General features: G+C 35.3%; 2 protein-coding genes across 3 annotated transcripts in view; one reads left to right on the top strand and one right to left on the bottom strand.

Moving 5' to 3' along the window:
- Window positions 1–3,561, top strand: part of SASS6 (SAS-6 centriolar assembly protein) — a 51,987-nt gene extending 48,426 nt beyond the window's left edge. The window contains exons 15-17 of the mRNA XM_059926927.1: window positions 735–832; window positions 2,898–2,992; window positions 3,097–3,561. Of these exons, the coding sequence (XP_059782910.1) occupies window positions 735–832; window positions 2,898–2,992; window positions 3,097–3,200 (297 nt within the window). The 3' untranslated portion in view covers window positions 3,201–3,561. The remainder of the gene's footprint in view (window positions 1–734; window positions 833–2,897; window positions 2,993–3,096) is intronic.
- A 1,754-nt stretch (window positions 3,562–5,315) lies between these two features.
- Window positions 5,316–12,608, bottom strand: part of MFSD14A (major facilitator superfamily domain containing 14A) — a 37,779-nt gene continuing 30,486 nt past the window's right edge. Inside the window, exons 9-13 of one of the 2 annotated variants that reach the window (XM_059926859.1) lie at window positions 11,414–11,545; window positions 10,132–10,244; window positions 8,926–9,023; window positions 7,665–7,828; window positions 5,316–6,700 (exon numbers count right to left, since the gene is read on the bottom strand). In XM_059926859.1, coding sequence (XP_059782842.1) covers window positions 6,494–6,700; window positions 7,665–7,828; window positions 8,926–9,023; window positions 10,132–10,244; window positions 11,414–11,545 — 714 coding nt within the window. In that variant the 3' untranslated portion in view covers window positions 5,316–6,493. The remainder of the gene's footprint in view (window positions 6,701–7,664; window positions 7,829–8,925; window positions 9,024–10,131; window positions 10,245–11,413; window positions 11,546–12,608) is intronic. The other variant, XM_059926867.1, reaches the window with a different exon arrangement.

The following is a 12,608-nucleotide window of genomic DNA, read 5'->3' as shown; positions in this document are numbered from 1 at the left end:
AATTTTATCCTATTAAGCTAGTATCTCTCCCTATTTTATTAGGATTTTTTTTTTTTTTTTTTTTTACCAAAAATAGATATTTCTTATCTTCTCATGCCTTTTTCTCTTTTTTTCTTTCTTTCTTTTTTCTGCATGCGAGTTGTCATACCTTTTTTCTTTGATTTATTAGTATGGTGACTTATATTTATAGACTTCCTAACATAGAACCCATTCCTGGTATGAAACCCCCTCAGTCATAGTCATTATTACTTTCAGTAAACTACTACATCCTATATGCTTGATATTTTAGTTTGGACTTTTGTATAGATTCTTGGATTACTTTTGACTATTTCAATATTCAAATTCCTAGCTCTCATTTAGAATCCTTAAATATGACAGGCTTTAAGTTCATGAAAAGGGAAGAATTCTCAGAATGCATGAGGTAAATGCATCATTGTGGTACTTGGTTACTTTTAGCATTAAAAATAACATTTAAATGTATTAGTGTTCATGTTTTTGTTTCAAAATAATTAAGATAATTTGTGCTGTTCATCTTGCTGATATGACAGGAACTTTTTTGTCAAGGAGAAATAGGATTTTTAAATTAAATCTTCTCAATAAAATGTGCTTGTGTTATAAAATATAGGTTGAACTTCTGTGGTCTATATTCATCAGAGAAAAAATTTAACCACCTATCTCCATATAGAACTGTCTCAGTTCTCACTAATTCAGTTACATGTTTTCCCTCTTCACAGGTGCAGTTTAACTTGCAGTTTACAAAACCAAGTACATCACTAGGAGATGTTCAATCAGGAACAACTGTTAGTATGCCTTGCTCAACTGATAAGGAAAAGTAAGCTCTTGACATAAAATTTAATGTTTGTAATTTTGAAAGTCAGGGAGTTTTTACCAGTGTTTGAAAGCTATTATGACCACTTATTTATGTAACGTTTTAAGTTGCTGATCAGTGGGATTTGACTTAGTCCCTTTTAGCTGTAAGAAAGAGGTTTCTCATATTTTTTAAAACTGTAGGATAGACATATAGTAAAATTTAATTTTTTAAAAGGGATTTTCCTACATAACTGAAGAACACCCTTTCATATATTCTCGGGCAAATGGATAGAAATCTTTTAAATTCCTCAGAGTTGGCTGTTTTGCTTTTGTTTTCCTGTATGGCTGTGTCTGTCTCTAGAAGCTCTTTGTTTTTCTGAGTAATTGCTTCCAGTGTAAAGTAAACTGAGAAATCAGCTGGTTAAACTGTTAGAATTCTGGGGTAAATAAGAGTAAAAGGGTTTGTGAGGTTGCCCCCTAGCCAAGCTAACATAAATAAGCTTTAGTGCCAATTTGTGACTTCTGTTTTGCCTACTCAGAGATTCTTTGCCTATTTTTTTAGATCTTAAGCAGGTTTTATGTACTGAAGTTTGCTGAATCAGTGAGTTGTAGCTAGAGTAAACAACTTATAGATGCAAACTTGTCTCTCTGGGTAGTCTTTATGTTTGTAATACTGTTTTCTTATTCCTTTATTTACTTAAAATGTAATTGCTTTAAGGCTTGTCTGCTGGCACTCATTATCATGAGCTATCACCATCCCCAATATATTACAAACTAAAAAATTACTGTCATGGCTCAAAGAGGCGTCTTATTCCAGCTCTCTTCATTCATTGGCTCCTCTAAAATTAGTACCAAGACGAGTATTAAAATAGTTAATGTTTATGAGCCTCTGTTTCGTTTTGTTTTTTTTTTATAAATTTATTTATCTATTTATGGCTGTGTTGGGTCTTCGTTTCTGTGCAAGGGCTTTCTCTAGTCTTGGCAGGCGGGGGCCGCTCTTCATCGCGGTGCGCGGGCCTCTCACTATCGCGGCCTCTCTTGTTGCGGAGCACAGGCTCCAGACACGCAGGCTCAGTAGTTGTGGCTCACGGGCCTAGTTGCTCCGCGGCGTGTGGGATCTTCCCAGACCAGGGCTCGAACCCGTGTCCCCTGCATTAGCAGGCGGATTCCCAACCACTGTGCCACCAGGGAAGCCCCGAGCCTCTGTTTTTTAAAAGTGAGAATTCTTTGAAGTCCTGAAATGTATGTGCTTGTTATATTTAAGCTCATATTTGTTAAAGTGGCAGAGCACCTAGAATTCATATTAATGGTAGAACACCATGATGCTTATATGTTTAACTCCATCATATACACTAAGAACAATTTTACTTACAGATCATATTTGTGGTACAAAATCAAACATAATCATGTGTCCATAAAATTGGGACTGTTTAGCTATTTTGAGATTTTTGTTTAGAATTGGTTTGTTGTTTTGTTGTCAGCTAGTAATAAGTGGCAACGGTTAAAGAAAAAATTTTAAATTGGAAAAAACACCTATTCACCCACTTAATTCTTTTCTGAAAATTGGGAAAAGCCCATTATTTAATTTTAAAGATAAAATGTCATTGTTTTGCAAGAGCCCTGAACTACTTCTTGCAAGTGTACTAATATAGAAACTGTTAATACTGGACAGATTTAGAAAGAAGGAATATCGTGGTTGAAAGAGGAAAAATACAACTACAGAAATATCCTCTCCTTTGTTTTTTCAAAATTTCATATTTGTATTCATCTGACCAGAATTCATTATTGTACAATGTGTATTAATGTTTAATAATGACAACTTTGAATCATTACAAAATTTTGAGGAGCTTTTGGTCAAAGGAAAAAGATAACTTACTCTTTACTGGGAAGAAGTATACTTTGGCTTATGAATAGATAAATTATTTGCTTAAGAACTCAGTGAAAAATGGGATTTGTTTTGAACAAAGGTATAAATATAACATTGTATACATAGTATATGTATGTATATAGATTAAACATTCAAACTTTACTGAAGAGAAAGTAAGACTTTGTTAAAATAAGTAAATAATTACTATTTTCATTTCAAGTGGTGAAAATTTAGGGCTGGAATACAAATATCTGAAGAAAAGGGAAGACAGCATTCCTTTACGTGGGCTCAACCAAAATCTATTTAATAATCCAGGTGAGAAGACATTTCTGAAATGGATTGTACACTGTGGTTTAATTTAATGTATTATATAAAGACTTACGTGAATGCAGATAATCTTTTTTTGTCCTCATTTGCAGACCATCAAAAAGACGGCACTTTAGCATTACAGACATCTTCAAAACCCGCAGTGCTCCCTTCTACATCTTCAGCATATTTCCCTGGGCAGTTACCAAACAGTTAATCCTAGTGTCATCTTTTACTTTTATTGAAATTTTAGAAATTCAGCGTGGTTTTAATATAGAAACAGCACAGATCAAATTCTGAATAAGCAAGTTTCAAAGTTTACTTGAGCTACTTACTGTATTAGATTGTTTGGATCCTTTAAGTACTGCTGTTGTTTATGCAGTTTAGAGGGGCAACTTTGTACTAGGGAATGGGTGAAGATTCTTTTTAGTTTGGAACATGGTGTTTTGTAGAATAATAGTATGAATTTTATTAAACTAATCCTTAGAAATTCTCAAATGTTCTAAGGAAAGAGTTGATCCTTGTAAGGGACATTCTAATCATATTCAATATCTCAATTAATTAAAACCTGCTCAGATATATATACTAGTATGAAACCAAAGAATGCTATCAATTCATTTTATCATTTTCATTAGTACAATAAAAGTTTTAAATTTGCCACCTGAGAATTTTAAGGGAAAATAATTATCTCTTGAGATGTATTATTGATGACATTTACAGTAAAGGGAAAAGTCCTGAAATTACCTTAAATGAATAAATTCTTCATAGCAAGTAAATATTTTCCTTGAAACCTTTAAATTATCTTTTGAATAAGTCTGTTAAGTAATTTTGATAAATTTGTTGTACAGAAAATCTTGGACAGTCTAATTACATGACCAGATTAGGTACAAAGTGCTTTTAGTCATTTGAGGTGCAGAGTTTATGGATTTTAATGCTTCCTGGAAGTCTACAGTCATCCAGTTTTTCTCCTTCATTTGGAGTTTTGTTTGTTATACAGTTAAATCTGTATTAGTGGAATATTTGTTTTAAAACTTAGTACTTACACAAAATATTTCCTGAGAGCATCATGAATATTCATTTTGTTTATATCAAAATAGGTTCATTTTCATGTTTGCTTATTAGTAAAGTAGGCAAAATGAATAATGTTAGAAGTTACAACTTTCTTCTCTCCCTATAATTAAGTTTCAAGTAAGAATTGTTCCTTGGGAAAAATGAGGTAATTTAAAAAAATTCACCCAGAATCACAGGGTTGCATTTTGTTTTCTTACTGACAACCATCCAGTAGAGTAGCATTCTCTTAAGAAAACTCTAAATCAATTTGTTTGCAAGAGATTGCTAATGCTCATGTGATACTTAAAAAAAATATTTTCAAGGACCTTATTACACAGATGAGGAAAAGAGACATTTCAGGATATTGATGACATGCTAACGTTATTGGCTTCCATGGGAAGACAAAAAGTATTTGCTAATTTTTTTTATGAAGCCACAGTATTTATTGAGTCTTTCCTTATACTTTTGAAACTGCTGGCAACCACAAGCTGTCTTAAACTAGGGATCTTATCTAAAAAATTTAATAACCGTTATTAGGTAGTCACTTTTTAATATATATATTTTTGTCATTTAGATATACTATATTAGTAAGAATACTCAGTTATAATAACTTGAAAGCACTAATAATCTGGAAAGAAACTTTCTGGCAATATTGGAATCTTTCCTGTAAATAGTATGTAATATAAAACTTTGTGACAAGGGTTTGGATAGGATACATGACATACAGGTAGCTCTTTTTTTTTAAATATAGATATCCTTTTCCATATCCACACATGGAAAATTGGGAGAACTCCCAAAAGATAGGATAGAGATCATTTTGATATCAAACAACTTGCTAAAGACTTTTTGGTACTAAATGTATATACACAGACTTTCGAGTGTGCCAATTATTTGCTCTACCTCTTAAACTTTTATTTGAAATTGTTTTGCTGTGTGCAGTTGTACATGCGTTAATAATCAAAATATTGCATTTAATGTATTTCTGTAACTGTGAGATTTGTTAATAAAGTATTAATATTTTGGGAATCTGACGTAAACAGTATGTAAAAACAAACAAACATAGGACTGACCTACAACACCTATGCTTAGAAAATTAAGTACTTCTTACAGTTAATTTATGAACTAAGTTTTCATTTCTTTGCTTTTGTCTTCCTACAACAGTATTTTATTGAGGGAAATGAAATGGATTCAAAAGGGGAAGGTATAATGCTTTGATTTGTTACTGTAAAAAATATAGTAACAAAGCCAAAACAGGCCTCATAAGGGAATCACAGATCAAGACTTTCTTTAAAAAAAAAATCATTAAAATATTTAATTTTATTAACAGAATATTTACATTTCTTTTAAGACCTTATTTAACCATAGTGAATGTTCCAAGTTTAAAAAGCATTAAGCAGTAACCACACATAAGATGAAAACAGTGTAAACTATACAATACTTTATGTACAATTTTTACAAAGTAACACTTTTTTAAATAATATAACTGGACACAAAAATATACACTTTAGAGAAATTCACATCAGTAATTGTATAAAGCTCTCTTCTAGGGTCCTGAAAATTTAGGACAAACATTAGCTCTGTAAATAAAGTGTTACTGTGACAGTCCTGAAAGGCCACTATATATATTTATCTACATATAGATATCACATTGACATTTTCAAGGCTACCAGCTTTACTATATAATTTTTAGATTATGTATTCAAGTGTTGAGGTTCTTACGATTATGCAAACATTAAAAGAATAGTGGTATAAGTAGCTGGGAACAAATGCGAGCCAGCATTTAGATTTACAGGCTCCAAACACCCCAATTTAAATTCTAAATGGCTGATATTTTCTCATTTCAAAAACAGTAGTGAATAATGTTTAAAATAAAATTACTACAGACAAGCTTGAAACATGATTCAGATTTAGTATAGTTTTCTTAAGAGTTTTGTTTTTTTAAATGCAAACAGTTCATTTACCATTTCTTTACTTTAGTGCATCTGCATTAAGGCTTTGAATTATTTGACCCAAGATTTTACAATATTAAAATCTGACTCACGATTTTACAATGTTAAAATGAACAGTTCCACACTATACTATCTATCTACTCTGTCTCACTGCGAGTCAGCATAAATAGAGTTAAAGCTCAACACCTGAAGGAAATGGTAGCAGAGACATTGCTAGTATCTAAGAAGTTACATATATAGTTTTTAATTTTAATTAAAGGATGTATAATAAAATAAAAAGCTTAGTGGCAAGAAACTGGTGCTAATAAACAAAAGGTTTCTTTTCAAAAGAAATTGTAACATCTTTGGAAAACTGTCCAGTTCTTTTCTTTAGTTCCCACGGAGTTCATGCAGATACATTTCTTAAGACAATCTTAAAAGTACATTGTAGATGGAAATGGAATGTACATCCAGAACTATAGGTGAAAACTAAGACCTGGGTGCTGATAGAAAAGTCTTCCTGATTTCGTTGTCACACATTTGTGTCCTGGAGTAAAGGTTCTTTGGCCTCTCCTGGCGCTTGCGCACTATGAGGATGGCTGTGGCTGCCGCAGTGCTTTCTCCAGCTGCTGGGCCTTAAGCTTAAGTTGGTATGCTCCGGAATAAACAAGGCAACAAGCAGAGCCAGCAGCACTGAACAGGCTCCAAAGAGGAAGGGGGGGCCAGGGATGATGGAATTCTGAGGAAGAAAAAGAGAATTAGGATTTTTGCAAAGACTTCTTTGTTCATAACAAGAAATTGCTTATCTTTTAGTAGTAACTGATTGCTGTGAATTATAAGCCAATGACTCCTCTCTTTCTTCATTAAAGCCACAGTTAGAAAAAACATTCCCTTTTCAAGGGGAAAAGAAACACTATCACACTCTTAACGTAAAATTCTGGGGGATAACAGCTGACCCAAGAAACAGCCAAAAGATTTTTTTAAAACAAATACATGCAAAAATATATTGTCATTTACAGCATAAAATCTGAACACATTCTATGAACCTTCACTTAATTTGTTAGTTCAAGAGGAAAACAGGGAGATCTCACAATTAAAATCAAGTAACATACAATATTAACTACAGTAGCAGAATCAATTACCATTTTCTTTGTTAAAAAGATAACTATATTCTCTAGTGACTGAAAGTAAGGAAAACACAGATAATGTTGTTACCATGAGAAGAATCAAATAGACCCTGTGTTTTAGCCCCAAATCACATTCATTCTTAGCAAAAACTTGCACTGCCAGTTTTACCTGTGTAGAGCCCACAGACATTCTTTTTTATTTAAAAGTAGTCTTAGCTGGTTAGAAGATTAGTGTAGAACTCTGCTAAATACAAGGAAACTAATGAGTTGTTTGTATTGGCTAAAATAATGTTCCGCTGTTAATGTTTTCAGTTGTAAGGAGGGGAGTATAGTGAGCAAGTGAACAAAGATGTTTACCAGCACCTAACTGACTCTTCTACAGAAGGCAGACCTGATACAGGGAACCTCTCACATTCCAGAAGCCTCAGATGAAAGAAGTACGTATATGGGAGGACATAGTCCCTTAGGCTTTGGTTTTAAGTGTTTTTATTCAATCTAAGAATCTCAAATAAAAGCTTTAGTGACCAAAAAACATCACCTTTCAATCCAGCCAAATGAACTATATTTTATAATTACCTGTTCAAAGTGGTGCTGTGGGCTTGTGTTTGTTCCCAAGTCTGTTCCTGTCATTGGCAGTTCTTTAAGTTCCACATGGAATATGTAGAAAATGAATCCATAAAGGGCTGGTCCCAGACCATTGCATAATCCTCTAATTCCTGTTATCATCCCTTGGACGACACCTGAATTGTTTACACAAGTTATTTAGTGTACCACTTATTTTTTCCTACCCTAGAACCGATACAAACATGAAATCACTTATTCTAAAGGCAAAACTTTTATCAGACACTAGCAACTTACTGCAGTGGCATCAAAATTACTTAGAAGCTATAAGCTCTACAAAGTATAGTGAGCTATCTGATGCAAATGTAAGCTCAGGTCTAATGTAGAAACAAGGGGGCAAAAGCACTTTATTTCCTTTAAAAAAAAATCTCTTGGCTCAAAATCAGCATGGGTTCATAAGCACAGCTGTTAAAAACTCTGTCCCCAAGCAGCTAGTTAAGACCCCAAATGTAGCCCCTTGTTATAGTGTTTGATTTTTGTTTACCTCTGGGATCTTATCCCAAATTTAAAATGCAACTTGATTTGGCCACAGGCCTTTCCTTATTTATAACTAAGTGACCTCTGCCACTCTTGTAATGCCCCTGTTTTTCCTTTTGACATAAACAGGCTTTTCAAAGAATTATTCCTCACCTATTAGTATTTTAAGAATTAAGTGTTCCTGCCACAAAAGTGTAAGACAATACATTTTCTATGTGTCTTTAGGTGACAAACATGCAATGTTAATGAAAGGGTTATCTGTGTATCCCTGAGATGTCTAGCACATCATAGCATATTGTTTATGTAATAAATAAATGGTTAGTGAATATAAGGTGACTAACCTTCATCACTAAATTCTCTAGCAAAAGAACAGACAGGGCCACATATTCACAGTGACAGACAAGGTTATCTACCTAAGGATAACACCCTAGAATCTGCTTTTCCTCTTTACAATGAAAGCAATTTATTTTTTTTAAAAAAATTTTATTGCAGTATAATTGACTTACTATGTTGTGTTAGTTTCAGGTGTACAGCAAAGTGAATCAGTTATACATACATCCACTCTTTTTTAGAGTCTTTTCCCATTTGGGCCATTACAGAGTATTGAGTACAATGAAAGCAATTTAAAATTCTCTACCCTGAAGATACGCTTATGTTTCAGAACTTAGGAAAGAGACAGAACAGAGGATTAGAATATTCTGTATTTTTAAATAATTATCATTGGGTCCTATCAACTCACCTTGTTGATCAGCATCAGCAGTTCGTGAAACAAGTGCACTGACAGCGGGAAAGGTAATGCTAGACATGGCTGCCACTGCCCCGGCAGCCCACATCATCCTGCAATCAGAGGCGGCAAAACAAGAATAGTACGTTGTTGTTATTCTCCACTGTACCTGTCAAAGTCAGGAGAACTATACTTGCTCTTCCTTCTTTCCTGTGTGACTGGGCAAGTAACTTAGAAGTCTAACCCTGTTTACTCTTCTAGAAAGCAGTAAAACAACCACTTATTCACAAGAATGCTGTGGGTTTCAACGTAGAATTGGGATATCACATATCACATCTAAACTGTAAAGTGTGTTGGGTATTATTTCTGCAGGACTTGGGCGGGTGGGGAGAGAATGTTGAGAAACATCATTAAATGTTTCCAAACGTTCGCTAGTAGAACGGCAAGGTTCCCAGAGATCTGTGATTCAGTGTGAAGAAATCACTAATTTGATCTAAATGTGCTACTGGCTTGATGTTTAAAAGAAATGTTTTCGATAAATTGTGAGCACCTCTTTTGCAAGGCTAGACTGAAAAATAAAACATCCATCAAAACATACTCTTGGTGCTTACTCATATCCAAGTCCAAACAGAGATGATGTGTTCAGTTGAATGAAACGCTACTGCACACTGTGGAGTTCAGTCCTGTAATACCTGAGCACAAAGGTGTGCATGGGCAACCTGACAGCAGCACTATTCCCACCCTGCAGGAAACCGGACTGGCAAGAAAAGCAGAGAGCTTTCCCAGCATAAAGCCGGGACCAAAACAACCGGACTTCTGGTTTGCCATCAGTAATGATCACTGGTGTTACTCAACTTTTTTTTCCTAACCTTGCTGCTTTGGGATTACAAGTGTTTTTCTGACAAACTAAACTGGATTAAATGCTCATTAGAGATTGAAAAACTCAGTCTCATTCAAAAACCCAACCTGTTGCTTAGATACAAAATGTCACTCCACTGTCCTCAAGCCACTATAGAATATACAAATACACAAGTGAGAAACCTGTGTTATATACACTTTGAGAGAAAAAAAAAGCATATTAAGAGACATTAAAGTCTAAGCCTTAATTGAGAAGCAGATTAAGAAATATAAAAGTTTTGTCAGTTACACCTCAATAAAGCTGAAAAAAAACAAAAACACGGCAAACAACAAAATTAAGAAAATTAAAATATTTGTACCTACCAAGGTTCTGAACCGAAGCCATACCATGCCAGCTGTAATATTTGAAATCCCAGGCCCAATAAAATGGTGTTCTTATTTCCAATTGACCTCATAAGTAAACTCAAGACTATGGTCTAGAAAATATGAAAAATCAAAGTGGCTTATTAGAATAAGCTTTTTAATACTGAAAAGAAAAAAAGCTATTTGGTGACCCATTTCAATCTATAATATAAAAGGACTATTACCACTTTTCTACATTTTGGCTTTTCAGCAACAATTGCCCTGAATATATCTGAAACCATTACTTCAGGTCATATAAGCAGATGAAAGGTGCCTCTGCTGACACAGATCCAGATTCAGGGGAAAAGTCAGAAAACTGAAAATAGAAAAGGTGAACTTCGTGTTCAGTACATTTCTCCTGAGGACCACTTAAAATCAGAAATTGTAAACAGTAGGGTTGAAAGGTTCTAACTCATGGTTTAGAGGTCCCTGTTATGTAATAGCTTAAAAATTTTTACAGGTCCAAGTTAATCCAAAACGCTTATTCTCCTGACTAAATAAAGCTGAAACAGCACAATTACTCATATATCCTTCACCTAAATTAACCTACTGCTGAAACCATGATGCTTTTATGAACAGTAGATCAGTTTAACAAGTATGACTTGGGAGTCGTGTAGGCTAATAACTAAGAACACAGCCTTGGGAAAAACAGCCTTAATCATCATTTTGGCTCTAACCATGTGACCCTGGGCAAGTCACCTCACTCTGAAACTCAGTTTGGTCTCTTAAAAGACTGTGATAATAGTACCTACTTCAAAACTGTGTCATGTGAGTTAGATGAAATGATATACTTCGCATTGTGCCTGGCACATTTAATAAACAACATTATGAATTGGGTTTTCTTGCTTTCCTCTCAAAGTTAATAAAAATTCAGCAATCATTTGGGGACATTAGTATTAAACATACCCCTTAAGATAGCTATTAAGTCCATAGAGGAAGAAGTGAAAATAATTCAGGAAATCAATACTTGATGACTGGCTGATACTCTAAACTCAAAATTATCAAGTATAAGTTTAAAATTCTTTAAATTGAGACAATCATTTAAGAGTTTAATCAGGCTTAATCACAAATAAGCCAGTGGGAAGCAAATGAAGATTCTTTTAAGGATTCTTGAACAATTAACACTCATAACTTTCCTCTCTGAGATTTTCCCTTAAATCGGGTGAGCGTGAGATTGAATTCCACAAAGCACGGAGCCCTGGAGTACATTCTTCAACAACCACAGCTATGAAAGGGAACTCACCCAGAGCGAGCACTCAGAGAAGAAAAACTTCCTGTGTATATGATACTCTAACTGGGACATCGATTTTCTCCCAAGGGCAAGGACTTCCTTCTCATTTATCTTTGTATCCCCAGCACCTAGCATAAGTTCTTTCTTTAAAAAAAAAAAAAAATTTTAAAGAGAACAGAGAGAACCAAGAGAACCAAGTTGTAAAGGTTAAAATGACTTATGACTTAACCAAGATGACACAGCTAATTAACAGTTAACTGACACCAACTTTGGTCACTCAGTCAACAAATATTTGCCCAGTTCCTACTGTATCCAATGGCTATTCTAGGTCTGAGGGCACTGACCCAGGTCAGAGTACTGGTCAGCAAAGAGATTACCTCCCAGTAGAGGGAAAACGGACATAAGCATACTTATCAAACCAGATAATTCCGGGTTGTAGCTGCTCTAAGAAAATAAGACAGGGTAGTGTGATAGAGGGGCTGCTCAAACCAGGACATGCAGGGAAGGCCCTTCTGAGGCGACATCTGAGGTGAGAGCCGAATGAGGAGGAGGAGGTGGCATGTGAGTATCTAGGCAAAGAGCACTCCAGTTGCGGGTGACAGCAAGCACATAGGCGCTGGACTGGAGTGTATTCAACAACATGGAGAACGGGGGAAACGGGGGCTCCATCAAGAGCCTAGATTTTATTCTGGTTGTGACAGGAAGGGAATATTAAACAAGAAAACACTATGTCTCAACTCCCACTTTACAACAATTCCTCTGCCAAGTGGCAAATAAGCCGTAGGGAGACAAACGTGGAAACAGACCAGATGGAGGCTATGGTCTTGGCTTAGACTAGGCTCCTAGTAATGGCGATGGTGAGAAGTGCTTCAATTCAAAATATGTTTTGGAGAGAAGTGAAAGGAGATACCATCTGATGTGCTGGATGTGGGAGAAGGAGAAAAAAAGCAATCAAGAATGGCACCCAGGTTCCTGGCCCCAGCAGCCAGGAGAGCGGTGATGCCACTGAACGAGACGAACAGCGCTGGGTGGAAGGAAGCCAGGTGGCGGTCGCAGCCGCGTCAAGGGCGCGATGCCCAGCAGGCGTGAGACAGCACTGAGGACGCGTGTACAACCATCTCCGAGCACTCGCGGAAACGTTTATCGAGCGCAGATGTGATGAACCCGTGCCTGCTAGTGCCAAGGAAGTGATGGGGCCTGTGGCAAA

The sequence above is a fragment of the Balaenoptera ricei genome, chromosome 1 (genome assembly GCF_028023285.1).
Source record: "Balaenoptera ricei isolate mBalRic1 chromosome 1, mBalRic1.hap2, whole genome shotgun sequence".
Classification (NCBI taxonomy): Eukaryota; Metazoa; Chordata; class Mammalia; order Artiodactyla; family Balaenopteridae; genus Balaenoptera; species Balaenoptera ricei.
This window is presented reverse-complemented; position numbering and strand designations above follow the sequence as displayed.